General features: G+C 45.1%; 1 protein-coding gene across 3 annotated transcripts; it reads left to right on the forward strand.

The window, feature by feature from the left end:
- The first annotated feature begins 448 nt into the window (after positions 1-448).
- gss (glutathione synthetase) lies at positions 449-11,460 on the forward strand. Of its 3 annotated transcripts, none has more exons than XM_012971675.3 (13): positions 449-548; positions 2,916-3,051; positions 3,609-3,754; positions 3,942-4,017; positions 4,270-4,409; positions 4,495-4,611; positions 5,773-5,853; positions 6,314-6,391; positions 6,619-6,685; positions 8,153-8,347; positions 9,186-9,267; positions 10,083-10,272; positions 10,430-11,460. In XM_012971675.3, exons 2-13 carry the CDS (start codon positions 2,923-2,925, stop codon positions 10,551-10,553), a joined length of 1,425 nt encoding a protein of 474 aa, XP_012827129.1. In that variant the 5' UTR covers positions 449-548; positions 2,916-2,922; the 3' UTR covers positions 10,554-11,460. The 3 variants fall into 3 exon arrangements, with proteins under 3 accessions (XP_012827129.1, XP_012827128.1, NP_001008045.1); XM_012971674.2 differs by having other exon boundaries at positions 468-571; NM_001008044.1 differs by lacking the exon at positions 449-548 and adding an exon at positions 1,054-1,113.
- The last annotated feature ends 995 nt before the right edge of the window (positions 11,461-12,455 follow it).

Here is a 12,455-nt window from a genome sequence, read left to right on the forward strand (position 1 = left end):
TGTAAGCTCTACGGGGCAGGGACCTCCTTCCTACTGTGTCTCATACTACATGGCACTTACTCCCTGTGTATTTATACTTATTTATTGTATTTATTATAACACTTGTCCTGTGTGTAATTTCCCTGTGTGTAATTGTGTATATTGTAAGATTGTACAGTGCTGTGTACCCTTGTGGCGCTTTATAAATAAAGTTATACATACATACATATCCCCTTTAAATCTTTTAATGAAGATGAAGAAACCTACAGAAAGTGACCTGGGCTAAGCCACTAAATCTGGATAAGTTAATAGCTAAGCCCAAGCAGACTGTCATTACAAAAGGTTGGTGTGGAAAGCTGGGTTTTGCCGGGAGTTTTAGCTGTGTGACTGCCCAGTCATGCTGAGTCAGGACGTCGCCAGAGCAGCCAATCAGCACTGCTTCCAAGTTTGAGGTTTGCAACCCAAGCCTCCTTCTGGCAACCAATCAGCACTGCCTGTCAGAGATGATCCTGCCTCTGTGTATAAATCCTTGTTATTTTGCCTGTGAGCAGGGAGACGAGATTGAGCAGGTGAGGGTGCTGCTACAAATACGGTAATATGTATTCATTTCTTTTTATGCTAAAGGGGACATCGATCTTGATTTTTCACCTAAATACTGTACCGCCACCTGATATGTGATATAGGAAAGGGGGCATATATCTTCATTTTTCACTTAAATACAGTACCGCCACCTGATAGGATGCTATAGGAAAGCATGTGTGTGTATATACTATTGGGTAATAACAAGAAGGCATGTGTCTCCATGTAAGTAGGTGGCCTTCGGGCTGACACAGACTCAAGCAGCCTAAGGCTAGGGGAAGTAGTGGCAATGTGACAGCAGGAGGGCTACAGCACAGTATAAGGGCTCCCTTTTATGGAGGGAGTATGGGCTATGGGAGTTGTGGGGAAGGCTGCAGCTACACGGCGGCTTAATCAGGCTGAGAGAAAGGGGTGGGGCTTGGGCTGCCACTGCAGTTCTTATTGTCACTCTGAGCACTTCCTGTGAGAGAATGAATGGGCACAAACAGTCCTTCAGCCCAGGCACTGAGTGCGGTCGCTCCCTCTGAAACTCTCCTATTATTGCATTTTTTAAAGGTAAAATTAGATTTTGTTTCTGGGGTATAGCTGTATATCTAAAGGAGGGGGGCATAAAAGACTAGGAGATGAGCATAATGTAATATGTCCCCTTTAACCTGTTGCACCATTCATGTGCCGCTGTCTCCCATGCACAAAGCCTGGGAATAATGAGAGTGGAAAAAGATGAAAGGGAGGGATAGCCATGGTGGGGGAGACAGGGGCTGGGATGGGAGAGTAAGAGTCAGACTGGGGGCTGGGGTTGGAGAGTAAGGAACAGACTGGGGGCTGGGGTTGGAGAGTAAGGAACAGACTGGGGGCTGGGGTTGGAGAGTAAGGAACAGACTGGGGGCTGGGGTTGGAGAGTAAGGAACAGACTGGGGGCTGGGGTTGGAGAGTAAGGAACAGACTGGGGGCTGGGGTTGGAGAGTAAGGAACAGACTGGGGGCTGGGGTTGGAGAGTAAGGAACAGACTGGGGGCTGGGGTTGGAGAGTAAGGAACAGACTGGGGGCTGGGGTTGGAGAGTAAGGAACAGACTGGGGGCTGAGTAGGAGAGTAAGGAACAGACTGGGGGCTGGGGTTGGAAAGTAAGGAACAGACTGGGGGCTGGGGTTGGAGAGTAAGGAACAGACTGGGGCTGGGGTTGGAGAGTAAGGAACAGACTGGGGGCTGGGGTTGGAGAGTAAGGAACAGACTGGGGGCTGGGGTTGAAGAGTAAGGAACAAACCGGGGGCTGGGGTTGGAGTGTAAGGAACAGACTGGGGGCTTGGGTTGAAGAGTAAGGAACAAACCGGGGGCTGGGGTTGGAGAGTAAGGAACAGACTGGGGGCTGGGGTTGGAGTGTAAGGAACAGACTGGGGGCTGGGGTTGGAGTGTAAGGAACAAACCGGGGGCTGGGGTTGGAGAGTAAGGAACAGACTGGGGGCTGGGGTTGAAGAGTAAGGAACAAACCGGGGGCTGGGGTTGGAGAGTAAGGAACAGACTGGGGGCTGGGGTTGAAGAGTAAGGAACAAACCGGGGGCTGGGGTTGGAGAGTAAGGAACAGACTGGGGGCTGGGGTTGAAGAGTAAGGAACAAACCGGGGGCTGGGGTTGGAGAGTAAGGAACAGACTGGGGGCTGGGGTTGAAGAGTAAGGAACAAACCGGGGGCTGGGGTTGGAGTGTAAGGAACAGACTGGGGGCTGGGGTTGGAGAGTAAGGAACAAACCGGGGGCTGGGGTTGAAGAGTAAGGGCAGGGATGGGTACACAGGGAGATTAGTCGCCCAGCGAAGTTGTCGCGGGTGACTAATCTCCCCGCATGAGGTGTGAATATACAGGGCACCCTGAGCTGTCAGACAGTGGGTGTCACATGCAGTTCAGTACAACAGAGGAATTTGTGCCTGGGATAACATACTCTGCTGATGCTACAGTCTGACTCAATAAACTGGTTCTAAAGATATTTGTAAATATTATGGCTACTGATAGCAGATATTTCTTTATCCTTTTCTGTTCTCTGGTTCTTCATCATTTCAGGAGTCAGAACCAGCAGTGCAGAAATACAAACAGCCAGAAAGATGCTGCTTTCGATAGCCCTTACATTTACAAATAACTTTAAACTCACTAAAAATGTGCAAGTAATGAACAGATTCTTAGAATGATATTTTCTTTCATTATGCAATGGAGTTGCTGGTTTATTTTAGAAAAATGCCTGCTTTAAAGGGGAAGCTAAACACAAGATAGTCTAAAGTGTGTCTGTGTAATGGGTGGGGTTTTTCATTCTCTCAGTCCCCTCAACACATTTGTCTAGTTATTAAAAGGCGCATCAATGTTTCTCTGCTGCAGGGTCAAGATGGAGGCTCTCTGGGAGGATATCTACAGCGACACAACACTGCTGGAGGAGTTGGCACCCATTGCAATTGACTCCGCTTTGCTGCAGGGGGTTTTGATGAGGACGAAAGCGAGTCCAAACTCATCGGATGTAAGCACGATTATGAAATGAAAGTGTCTGATACATGTCGGACATGTTGGCCAGTAACACTGCAGCACATTGCAGTCCTACAGGCAGCTAAATGTAATGTTCTAATTTAAAGGACAACTAAACCCAGTTATGCCATTCTTGAATAAATACCATAAAGAACTCCACCATAGCTGCAGTCTTTAAGACTTTTTAAATACACAATGAAAATTTTCCCCTTCACCGATGTCCCTGGCCGCCATCTTTAATGATGTCTTACTTTTCTGTTAAATAATAGCTACTAGGTTTAGGGCTGATCATTCCCTTCAAGTGGGGGGCACGCTAGACAGAACAAAGACCGGTTTGTTCTGCCTATCGTCCAATCACAAGCCAGAGAATAGAGGGAGAGTGGGAAGATGGCGTAGTCCCACGGAGAAATCAAGAAGTTTATTGGGTCAAATGGAAACTTTTTCTATGGTAATGGGCCAAGAAAGAAGTAGGGTGTGAAGGGTTAATAAAAGGGTTTGGGTCTCCATGGACTGGGCAACTTGAATTGATTTTTCTTTCTCTTTTCCTCCAAGGTTGTGAATTTTGCCCCATTGACCCTTCTCCCATCCCCTGTGCCCAAAGCTCTATTTGAGCAAGCCAAGAGTGTGCAGGAAGATTTTAATCTGTTGGTGGATCGGATCAGCCAGGACACGGACTTCTTGGAAAAGGCTCTTTCCAGGTATCTGAACACATGGAAAAGCTAAACCAGTATTCATGGGTCTGTTGTTTGTACAGACAAGGGGAGGAAAAACAAGCTGCTTGTGTGTACAAAGCCTTTACAGAGCAGAATATTCTTAGGATTGCTTCACCAACTATCCCATTTTCTCTATAGAAAACAGAATATCCCTCTTTTTCTTTCCCTCCAGCACCGCCAAAGTGGATGATTTTATCCAACGGCTATTAAAAATCCAAAGGCAAGTTAAGAAAGAAGGTTGCGAACAGGTAGGCTATATAAGTATAGTGAATTAAGTACCCCCTGTTGTAAAATATAAGGATATTATAAGTTACCAAGGAGTTATATGACCATATAAAAGCACAAAGCTGAAGGTCATGGAACTCCAAACCAGGTGACTTCTAATATTCTCATATTTTACAACAGTGGGTATATTATTATAGTTAATAAATAATTTTTGTAGCTGTTAGTTGTACCTCTGTACTCATAGGCACTCCATAATACCTGTATCCTTTCCCCAGGAGGTGTTTTTGGGCATTAATCGATCGGACTACATGTTTGATTGTAGAGATGACGGGACGCCTGCTCTAAAACAGATCGAGATCAACACCATTGCTGCCAGTTTCGGGGGACTTTCCGCCCGGGTCCCTGAAGTTCATCAGTAAGACTAAAAAAAAAAAAAAAGCAATTAGAAATATATATTGTCTTCCACCGGTGGAATATCACATTGATATCTCTTTTATTAGACACGTGCTAAAGGTTTTGAAGAAATCCGAAGAAGCGAGCAACATCTTACCCAACAATCCAGTTGAGGGGATCGCTTGGGGCATTGCAAGTTCCTGGGCAGTGTACGGCTCAACCAGGTAAGTGTGACACAAAAGGCATCATTATTCTCTTTCTTTCCCATGAATCGTAGCATGGTGCTTTCAAATAAAAATCTGCGTATGTTACTAAAGAAGAGTTACTCTGGGGCAGCCCAAAGCCGTTGCTGTCAGGGTCACAAAGTAACCTCTGCAGCTGTACTCGTAGCCACTCAGTCATCAGTTATTATTAACTCATACATATTTATTAAATATAGAGATTGTACATAAGTCATATCCTTGTTGTTTTTTGCCCCACTAAAGTAAGGGGTGTAGCAACAGAGGGTGTAGGGGTACTAAGGTGTCTCCATGGGTACAGATAAAAATATTTTACCCTGTAAAAGCAAATACTACAGTTTGGATAATAATGAATATAGGTGCGAAAAACAGATCGGATGAAAATACTGGTTTAAGTTGTAATTGGGGGTGTCAAAAGGAACCCCCACACATTTATACACACAGCCGTCCCAAAGGGCACCTGGTCTGCTAGTGACAGCTGCAAAATCCCAGCACTGGTCAATCGTTTAACAGAAATGGCAGCTGCAGTGGTCACCAAGTTGTGCCAACTGCGGGGGTTTATTTGTGATCCCCGACTGTAGGTGTATGTGGGGCACCAAGGGACTGCAAGGCCACACTCATTGAGTATGCTCTTGTTTAAAATTTGCTTTGTCCCTTTAGGTGACCGGGATGCACTGCCCAATTCTACAGGTAACCCGGGGGCATTTTACTTCTATCCTACAAGTCTCTTAAGGTGGCCATACACAGGCAGATTTTAGCTGTCGAATTGGGCCCTTCAGACCGATTCGGCAGCTTATCTGCTCATGTATGGGGCTCCCCCATGGGCCTCTCTGACCAATATCTGGCCTAAAATTGGCAGATCTCGATCGGGCAGGTTTGACTGCAGCAGCTTGTTGATGCGGCCCTCAGTCTGATGGCCCATATACCTGCAGTTTTAATTCGATCGTTTGGCCCTAGGGTAGGGGGGCACATCAGAAGATGATTCACTCGTTTGCCGACCTCGCCAAACGAGCCGATCGCACCATGTATGGACACCTTTAGAGTTCAGGGGAAACTGCTGTTATTGTAGATGAACCTTTTAACAGACACTCTCTTCCAAGAGCCCTGCATTTACTAAACTTCCATTTATTCATTCTTCCCTTTCAGTGCTGTTGTTCTGTTCCTGGTTGAGAACGTGCAAAGGAACATATTGGATCAACGCTGTATAGAAAATGAACTGATGAAAAGGTAATGTCCTTCATCAGGCCATATTTAGGCCTACCTTCCTTCTAAACATATATGTTTTGTATCAGTATAAGTTTGAGGTTGTTCACTTTAGAGGAACCGCTGCACCTTGGGTCATTTATCTAACATGGCTGTTGTCGTGTCTGCAGTGGATTTTGTAAGGGGTACATGGGCCAATATTAGGATCAGTGCAACAACTAGCCAATGAGAACAAATAATCCATACCTTGCCTATGTATGCTCATGTATTGTACAGGACTCATGATGACAGATAAAAACTACAGCTATTGTAATGGTGACAGATTTTGTCACTCATGTGTAGGCTTAGGTTGCATAGCAGATTACAGATAAGCTCTGTAAAACACCATTGCATTCTACAGACTTATCTGGTATCTGCTATGTAACCTGTGCCTTTTCTCCTTTTTTACAGCTTTTCCAACATTGAGTATTTTGTCTTGTTGCAGAAACGTCCGCACAATCAGAAGACGCTTAGCCGATGTGTATGAGAGAGGATCTCTAGACAAAGATAGAGGCCTGTTCCTGTGAGTTTAACCTTGGGGCAGATGTATGGGCTATTAAATTAGAATCTGGTACATTTGTTCCTTTATACTCAGGGGGCATACGTAAAAGTATATATTGAATTAGATAAAAGCATTGGGCGTTTTGCAATGGTCTCGGTGTGACTCGAGGGAGTTTGAGGATGCAGCTCCCCAAACAAGAAAAAATATATCTGATTAATTAGAATGCATTTTTTATGTTTCTGTTTAAGGGATGGATACGAAATTGCAGTCGCCTATTTTCGAACTGGATATGTGCCTCAAGATTATACAGAGCAGGTTTGTATTCAGTTTAGGAATGGGGGGTACAGGGAGTCCGGCCTAACAGCATTTACTGCACTACTGTTTGGAGAGGCCAGTCATTGTGCATAAAAAGAGAGATGAGGTTTGGCTGAGGCAAAGTAATTCAAATTTGATACAGTGAACTTAAGTATATAGAAAATGAGAATAATATAAAAGCTTGAGGCTTTGTTAATGGCTGGACAGAGGGCAATACAGTCCCTTCCCAGAGGCTATTATCCCACTGCTACTATAGGCACCATCTCTCCCTACTATACCTGCTATCCCACAGCCCCAGTCCCTTCCCAGAGGCTATTATCCCCCCACTGCTACTATAGGCACCATCTCTCCCTATTATACCTATCCCACAGCCCCAGTCCCTTCCCAGAGGCTATTATCCCCCCACTGCTACTATAGGCACCATCTCTCCCTACTATACCTGCTATCCCACAGCCCCAGTCCCTTCCCAGAGGCTATTATCCCACTGCTACTATAGGCACCATCTCTCCCTACTATACCTGCTATCCCACAGCCCCAGTCCCTTCCCAGAGGCTATTATCCCCCCACTGCTACTATAGGCACCATCTCTCCCTACTATACCTGCTATCCCACAGCCCCAGTCCCTTCCCAGAGGCTATTATCCCCCCACTGCTACTATAGGCACCATCTCTCCCTACTATACCTGCTATCCCACAGCCCCAGTCCCTTCCCAGAGGCTATTATCCCCCCACTGCTACTATAGGCACCATCTCTCCCTACTATACCTGCTATCCCACAGCCCCAGTCCCTTCCCAGAGGCTATTATCCCCCCACTGCTACTATAGGCACCATCTCTCCCTACTATACCTGCTATCCCACAGCCCCAGTCCCTTCCCAGAGGCTATTATCCCACTGCTACTATAGGCACCATCTCTCCCTACTATACCTGCTATCCCACAGCCCCAGTCCCTTCCCAGAGGCTTTTATCCCACTGCTACTGTAGGCACCATCTCTCCCTACTATACCTGCTATCCCACAGCCCCAGTCCCTTCCCAGAGGCTATTATCCCACTGCTACTATAGGCACCATCTCTCCCTACTATACCTGCTATCCCACAGCCCCAGTCCCTTCCCAGAGGCTATTATCCCCCCACTGCTACTATAGGCACCATCTCTCCCTACTATACCTGCTATCCCACAGCCCCAGTCCCTTCCCAGAGGCTATTATCCCCCACTGCTATTATAGGCACCATCTCTCCCTACTATACCTGCTATCCCACAGCCCCAGTCCCTTCCCAGAGGCTATTATCCCACTGCTACTATATACAACATTCAACAATGACCCCTGCTTTGATCCATCCAACATTCAGCTCTGGGATTATGGAATTATATTTGCTGGAAGTGGCAGAAGGAATGTGTGTCTGTAGTGTTATTAGAAGTTGTTCAGTATGATTGTTCTTTTGGTGTTTATAGCATTCTCACATTGCAGGATTGGGAGGCACGGCTCATGTTGGAAAGATCCAGAGCTACAAAATGCCCAGATATAGCAACACAACTTGTTGGCACAAAGAAGATCCAGCAAGAACTGTGCCGCCCACACATTCTCGAGAAATTTCTTCCAGACAACCCTGAGGCAGTTGCTCGAATCAGAGAAACCTTCGCAGGCTTGTACTCCTTGGATACGGTATGTAGGATTAGCTTGCTCTAACGGCAACCTAAACTAAATTTTACTTAATGAAAGAATATATATTTCCAATATACATTGATTAGTAACATTGCATTTGTTTTACAGTTACTGGTTTCAGTGGATTCGGGGGTTCGGCTGAATCCAAAAAAGTAGATTAGGTGCATCCCTAAATATAACATGCATGCTTAGCGCTATATACTCCTATATGTAATAAAAGGCACTAAGTTCACCCAGGATTGGTTACTGCTTCTGGGCAAACTTAAGGTGGCCATACACCTTCAGATCTGCTCGCTTGGCGATGTTGCCAAGCGAGCGGATCTTCTCCCGATATCCCCCACCCGTAGGTGGTAGAATCCAGGCTAATTCGGTCATTTAGTCCTGGGGCCAAACGATCGAATTATAACGAAGGGTATTGGCAAAGCCGGTTCGGGGACCGCATCAACGAGCCGATGCGGTCCCCGATCCAACTAGATTTTTTAACCTGCCCGATCGATATCTGGCCAATTTCAGGCCAGGTCAGGCAGGCCCGTCGGTAGTGCCCATACACGGGACGATTAGCTGCCGAAACGGTCTAAGGGACTGATATCGGCAGCTAGAATCGGCTGGTGTATGGGCACCTTAAGTGTCTTTTATTTCACAACCCCAATAGAGTGCATAGTCGCTGCTTTCTATCATGTGATATCTCTGCTTTTTATCAGAGCCTAACGTCAGCGGCCATATTGCTACTCTTGATGATAAGGACCCTTGTATTTGCCTGTCAGAAAGCACTTAATGAAGCTGCACTGTCAGTGCTAAGGGCTATGGTTCTGTTTATCATTTCAATGTGTGCCCCTAGGGTGAAGAAGGAGATGAAGCCGTGAAAGCGGCTCTTGCAAATCCAGACCAATTTGTGCTGAAACCACAGCGGGAAGGAGGAGGTGAGAATAACAGGATGTAATAATAGTATAATATCCTTCCCTGAGATAGAATAAGGGCCAGTGGCTTGGAAGTCATTCACATCCACTATGCCATTAATAGCAATTACACAGAAGCCTGCAATGCCCCGGATGTACTGCAATTATTTTAGAGGCTATTTATTAGGTTCTGTCATTTAAGGGGATATAAACCCAAACATGAATTGATTCAGACTTCGGTTACTTCTCTGAGCACTTTTGCAATTATATTAATTTCCTATTTGTAGTGGTTTCTGATATATTAGTTTTAGCCTGCCAATACCAGGTTTTTGGCTCAACCGACTGGGGGTAACGAAATAAATTGGTACTGCATAAGGCAGTAAGGTTCTCTGATACTCTTGGCATTCAAGGAGAGATGTTAAGATGAAAGCAAATTTTTAGCTTCAGAGAAACCTCTAAAAATAGAACGTTTTATCTAAATTGCAAAAGGGCTCTGAGGGGCACTCCGAATAAAACTACACCATTTCAATTTTTGGGGGCTAAGATCCACAGATTACAACGATAGGTATATTAGGGGTTTCCATGTTGTGTGGGGCTCATTCACAAATTTTAGCTTAGAAGTGGGGAATGATGGGGAATTCCCTGCCACTTAGATGAACGGAAGAAGCCACTAGAACGAGTGGTGAAACATTTTTAAGAAAATTCAGAAAGTCCATTTGCTTTAGACTTAATTCTACTAGTATTCTACTATATCATGCCCTGTATGAATGAGAATCCTCATAGACACACTGGGTGAATATTGGAAATAAAATCCATGTGGTGTTTAACCTTCTTTCAAGGCAATAACCTGTATGGGGAAGAGCTGAAAGCAAAACTGGAGGAGTGCAAAGATAGTGAGGAACGGAACTCCTACATATTAATGGACAAGATCAATCCCAAGACAACAAAGAACTGCCTGCTGAGAGCGGGGGGCCCTGTGCAGATATCGGAGTGCATCAGTGAGCTGGGCATGTTCGGCGTCTATGTCAGGTAACTGCTTGAGCCAATGTCCAGTTGACCATGAAGAGTCATGAGAATAACCTTTGCGATTGGTTCCAGTGGTACTGAGGTTCCACAAGTTCTCTGGCTGAAGCCAATCAAAGGCTGCTGAAGCACCTAATACTAACATTGATATTTTCCTTTTTAGGCGCAGTGGTGAAATGATCTACAACGAGCAAGTGGGTCATCTCCTACGGACAAAGGCCATAGAACACGCTGACGGTGGAGTAGCTGCAGGCGTGGCTGTCTTAGACAACCCTTACCTGGTATAATGTGGCCTGTGATGCAGGAAAGGGGGGTGCCATCAGAAATCTTGGGTCCAATGCTGTGGCTTCCCTAGGAAAGGGATCCCCCCACCTCTCTTGGACCTACTGCAGCACTTTTGCCTTCACCATAGATGGCGGGCCAGGTGGTCCAACTCAACTACTTAACGTGCCTATTATTCCTTCTGCTAAGCATAATCGGTTCTGATATTCACTGCACTATTTAACCTCAATGTCTTAGCAAGAAAAGAAGTCCTATGTTACTTCAGTGTTCCAGTGGGCTGAATATATATCCCAGTGCCTTATCCGATTGCCAGGGTGTGCGGAATCATTTCGATCAGTTAATGTGCCCATGCTGCCAGCAGGTGAGAGAGGTTTGTGTGTGCAGCTAGAGTGTCGTTGTTTGTGATAGGCTATTGAGTGGAACATAATTCATCTCTAAATGGCTACCAGTAAGACCATCCTGGCCAATACTTTCCGTTTCATATGTTTTTAGCCCCCCATCATTGCTTTATCCGCAGGGCGAGGATCTGCTGTGTGTGACAATAACCTTAGGGTGTTAAAGAATCTTGGGCTGGATCCTTCTCTCTCTCTGATAACACAGGGTTAGTTGATGTCTATGCAGTGGAGATTGGGTCTACTGGGGGGAAAGCCGGGTCAGCTCTAGTCTTAATCAAAATAATTAATATTTTGTGCTCCATTCTGCAACACTAAAGTAACCTGGGTTACACGTTAGCATGGAAACAACCATATCTTTTGCTTCAATGGACATTAGAACCCTGCACGTATAATCTATTAACCATCTTGTTCTGTTTGTATGTCAAGTGTTTGTTTCATGTATACATTGTTCTATTGTACAGTGCTGTGGAATATGTTGATCCTTTATAAATAATTAAAAACAAATATGAAAATAAAATTATAGCATTGTTTCTGAATGGCTGGGGGGGGGGGGGGGTGGAGAAGGAGCCAGCCCTACACATTAGAACTGCTTTCAGGTAACCTATTGTTTCTCCTACTCCCATGTAACTGGAGGAGTCTCAAGCCGGACTTGGCTTTCTTACTATTGAGTACTATTCTCATATTTACAATTAGGTGGAGCATAGAAGCATTTTTAACAATGCAAATGTCAGGAGCTGCTACCTTTTGATTGTTCTGCTGATTGGCTGCTGGGCGGGTAAAGGGGGATATCACTCCAACTTGCACTGCAGCAGTAAAGTGTGACTGAAGTTTAGCAGAGCACAAGTAACAATTGAGAGCCCCATGTTGAATTTTAAAATTAAATATAAAAATCTGTTTGCCCTTTAGAAAAACTGATTACAATGCAGGATTCTGCTGGAGAAGCTCTATTAGCTAATGGGGTTTTGTATGTTTTCCCAAGACAGTAATTGTGACTCAGGCAGAAGGCAGTGTGCCATGTTATATGCACAAAGGAACCTTGTACTATAAACCTGCCATTGATCATCCATATGATTACAAATTGCATGATATTTAGTACAAAGTGCGCTACTGGGGTCTAGTGCCAGATACAGGAACTCTGCAAAAATGCTGCATTGTGGGGAAAAAGCCGAGTACAATGATTTCTGCCACGATATTGGAAAATGTTTGGGTGTAGTTCCCCTTTAAAGTGGTAAAAAGGTCAATTTATTTCATAACACTAATGCCATGAATACTGTGCCATCTAAAGCAATATTAAATGGGTCCAATTATTTATTGATGGAGGCATCACTGGCATGATCCCTGGGGGGGGGGGGGGGGGGTAATTGCCAACATCAGCTCATCAATAAACTGCTACTTGGTGATGGATTGGATTCTGGGCTTCTTGGATTCAGGAGGGGGCTGCTAAATGCAGGTTTCATGGCCAGTTTTTTTTTTATACCTAAACCACTAATGGATTTGAAATGGACAACATTA

Source organism: Xenopus tropicalis, chromosome 10 (genome assembly GCF_000004195.4).
Source record: "Xenopus tropicalis strain Nigerian chromosome 10, UCB_Xtro_10.0, whole genome shotgun sequence".
Lineage (NCBI taxonomy): Eukaryota > Metazoa > Chordata > Amphibia > Anura > Pipidae > Xenopus > Xenopus tropicalis.

What these genes read in the sequence shown, in the direction of transcription:
- gss (XM_012971674.2), top strand. Translation starts at nt 483, where the DNA reads ATGATCCTGCCTCTGTGTATAAATCCTTGTTATTTTGCCTGTGAGCAG. An exon ending in TTGGAAAAGGCTCTTTCCAG is followed by an intron (nt 3,755 to 3,941) that starts GTATCTGAACAC and finishes CTTTCCCTCCAG; the next exon opens with CACCGCCAAAGTGGATGATT. An exon ending in AAAGATAGAGGCCTGTTCCT is followed by an intron (nt 6,392 to 6,618) that starts GTGAGTTTAACC and finishes TTTCTGTTTAAG; the next exon opens with GGATGGATACGAAATTGCAG.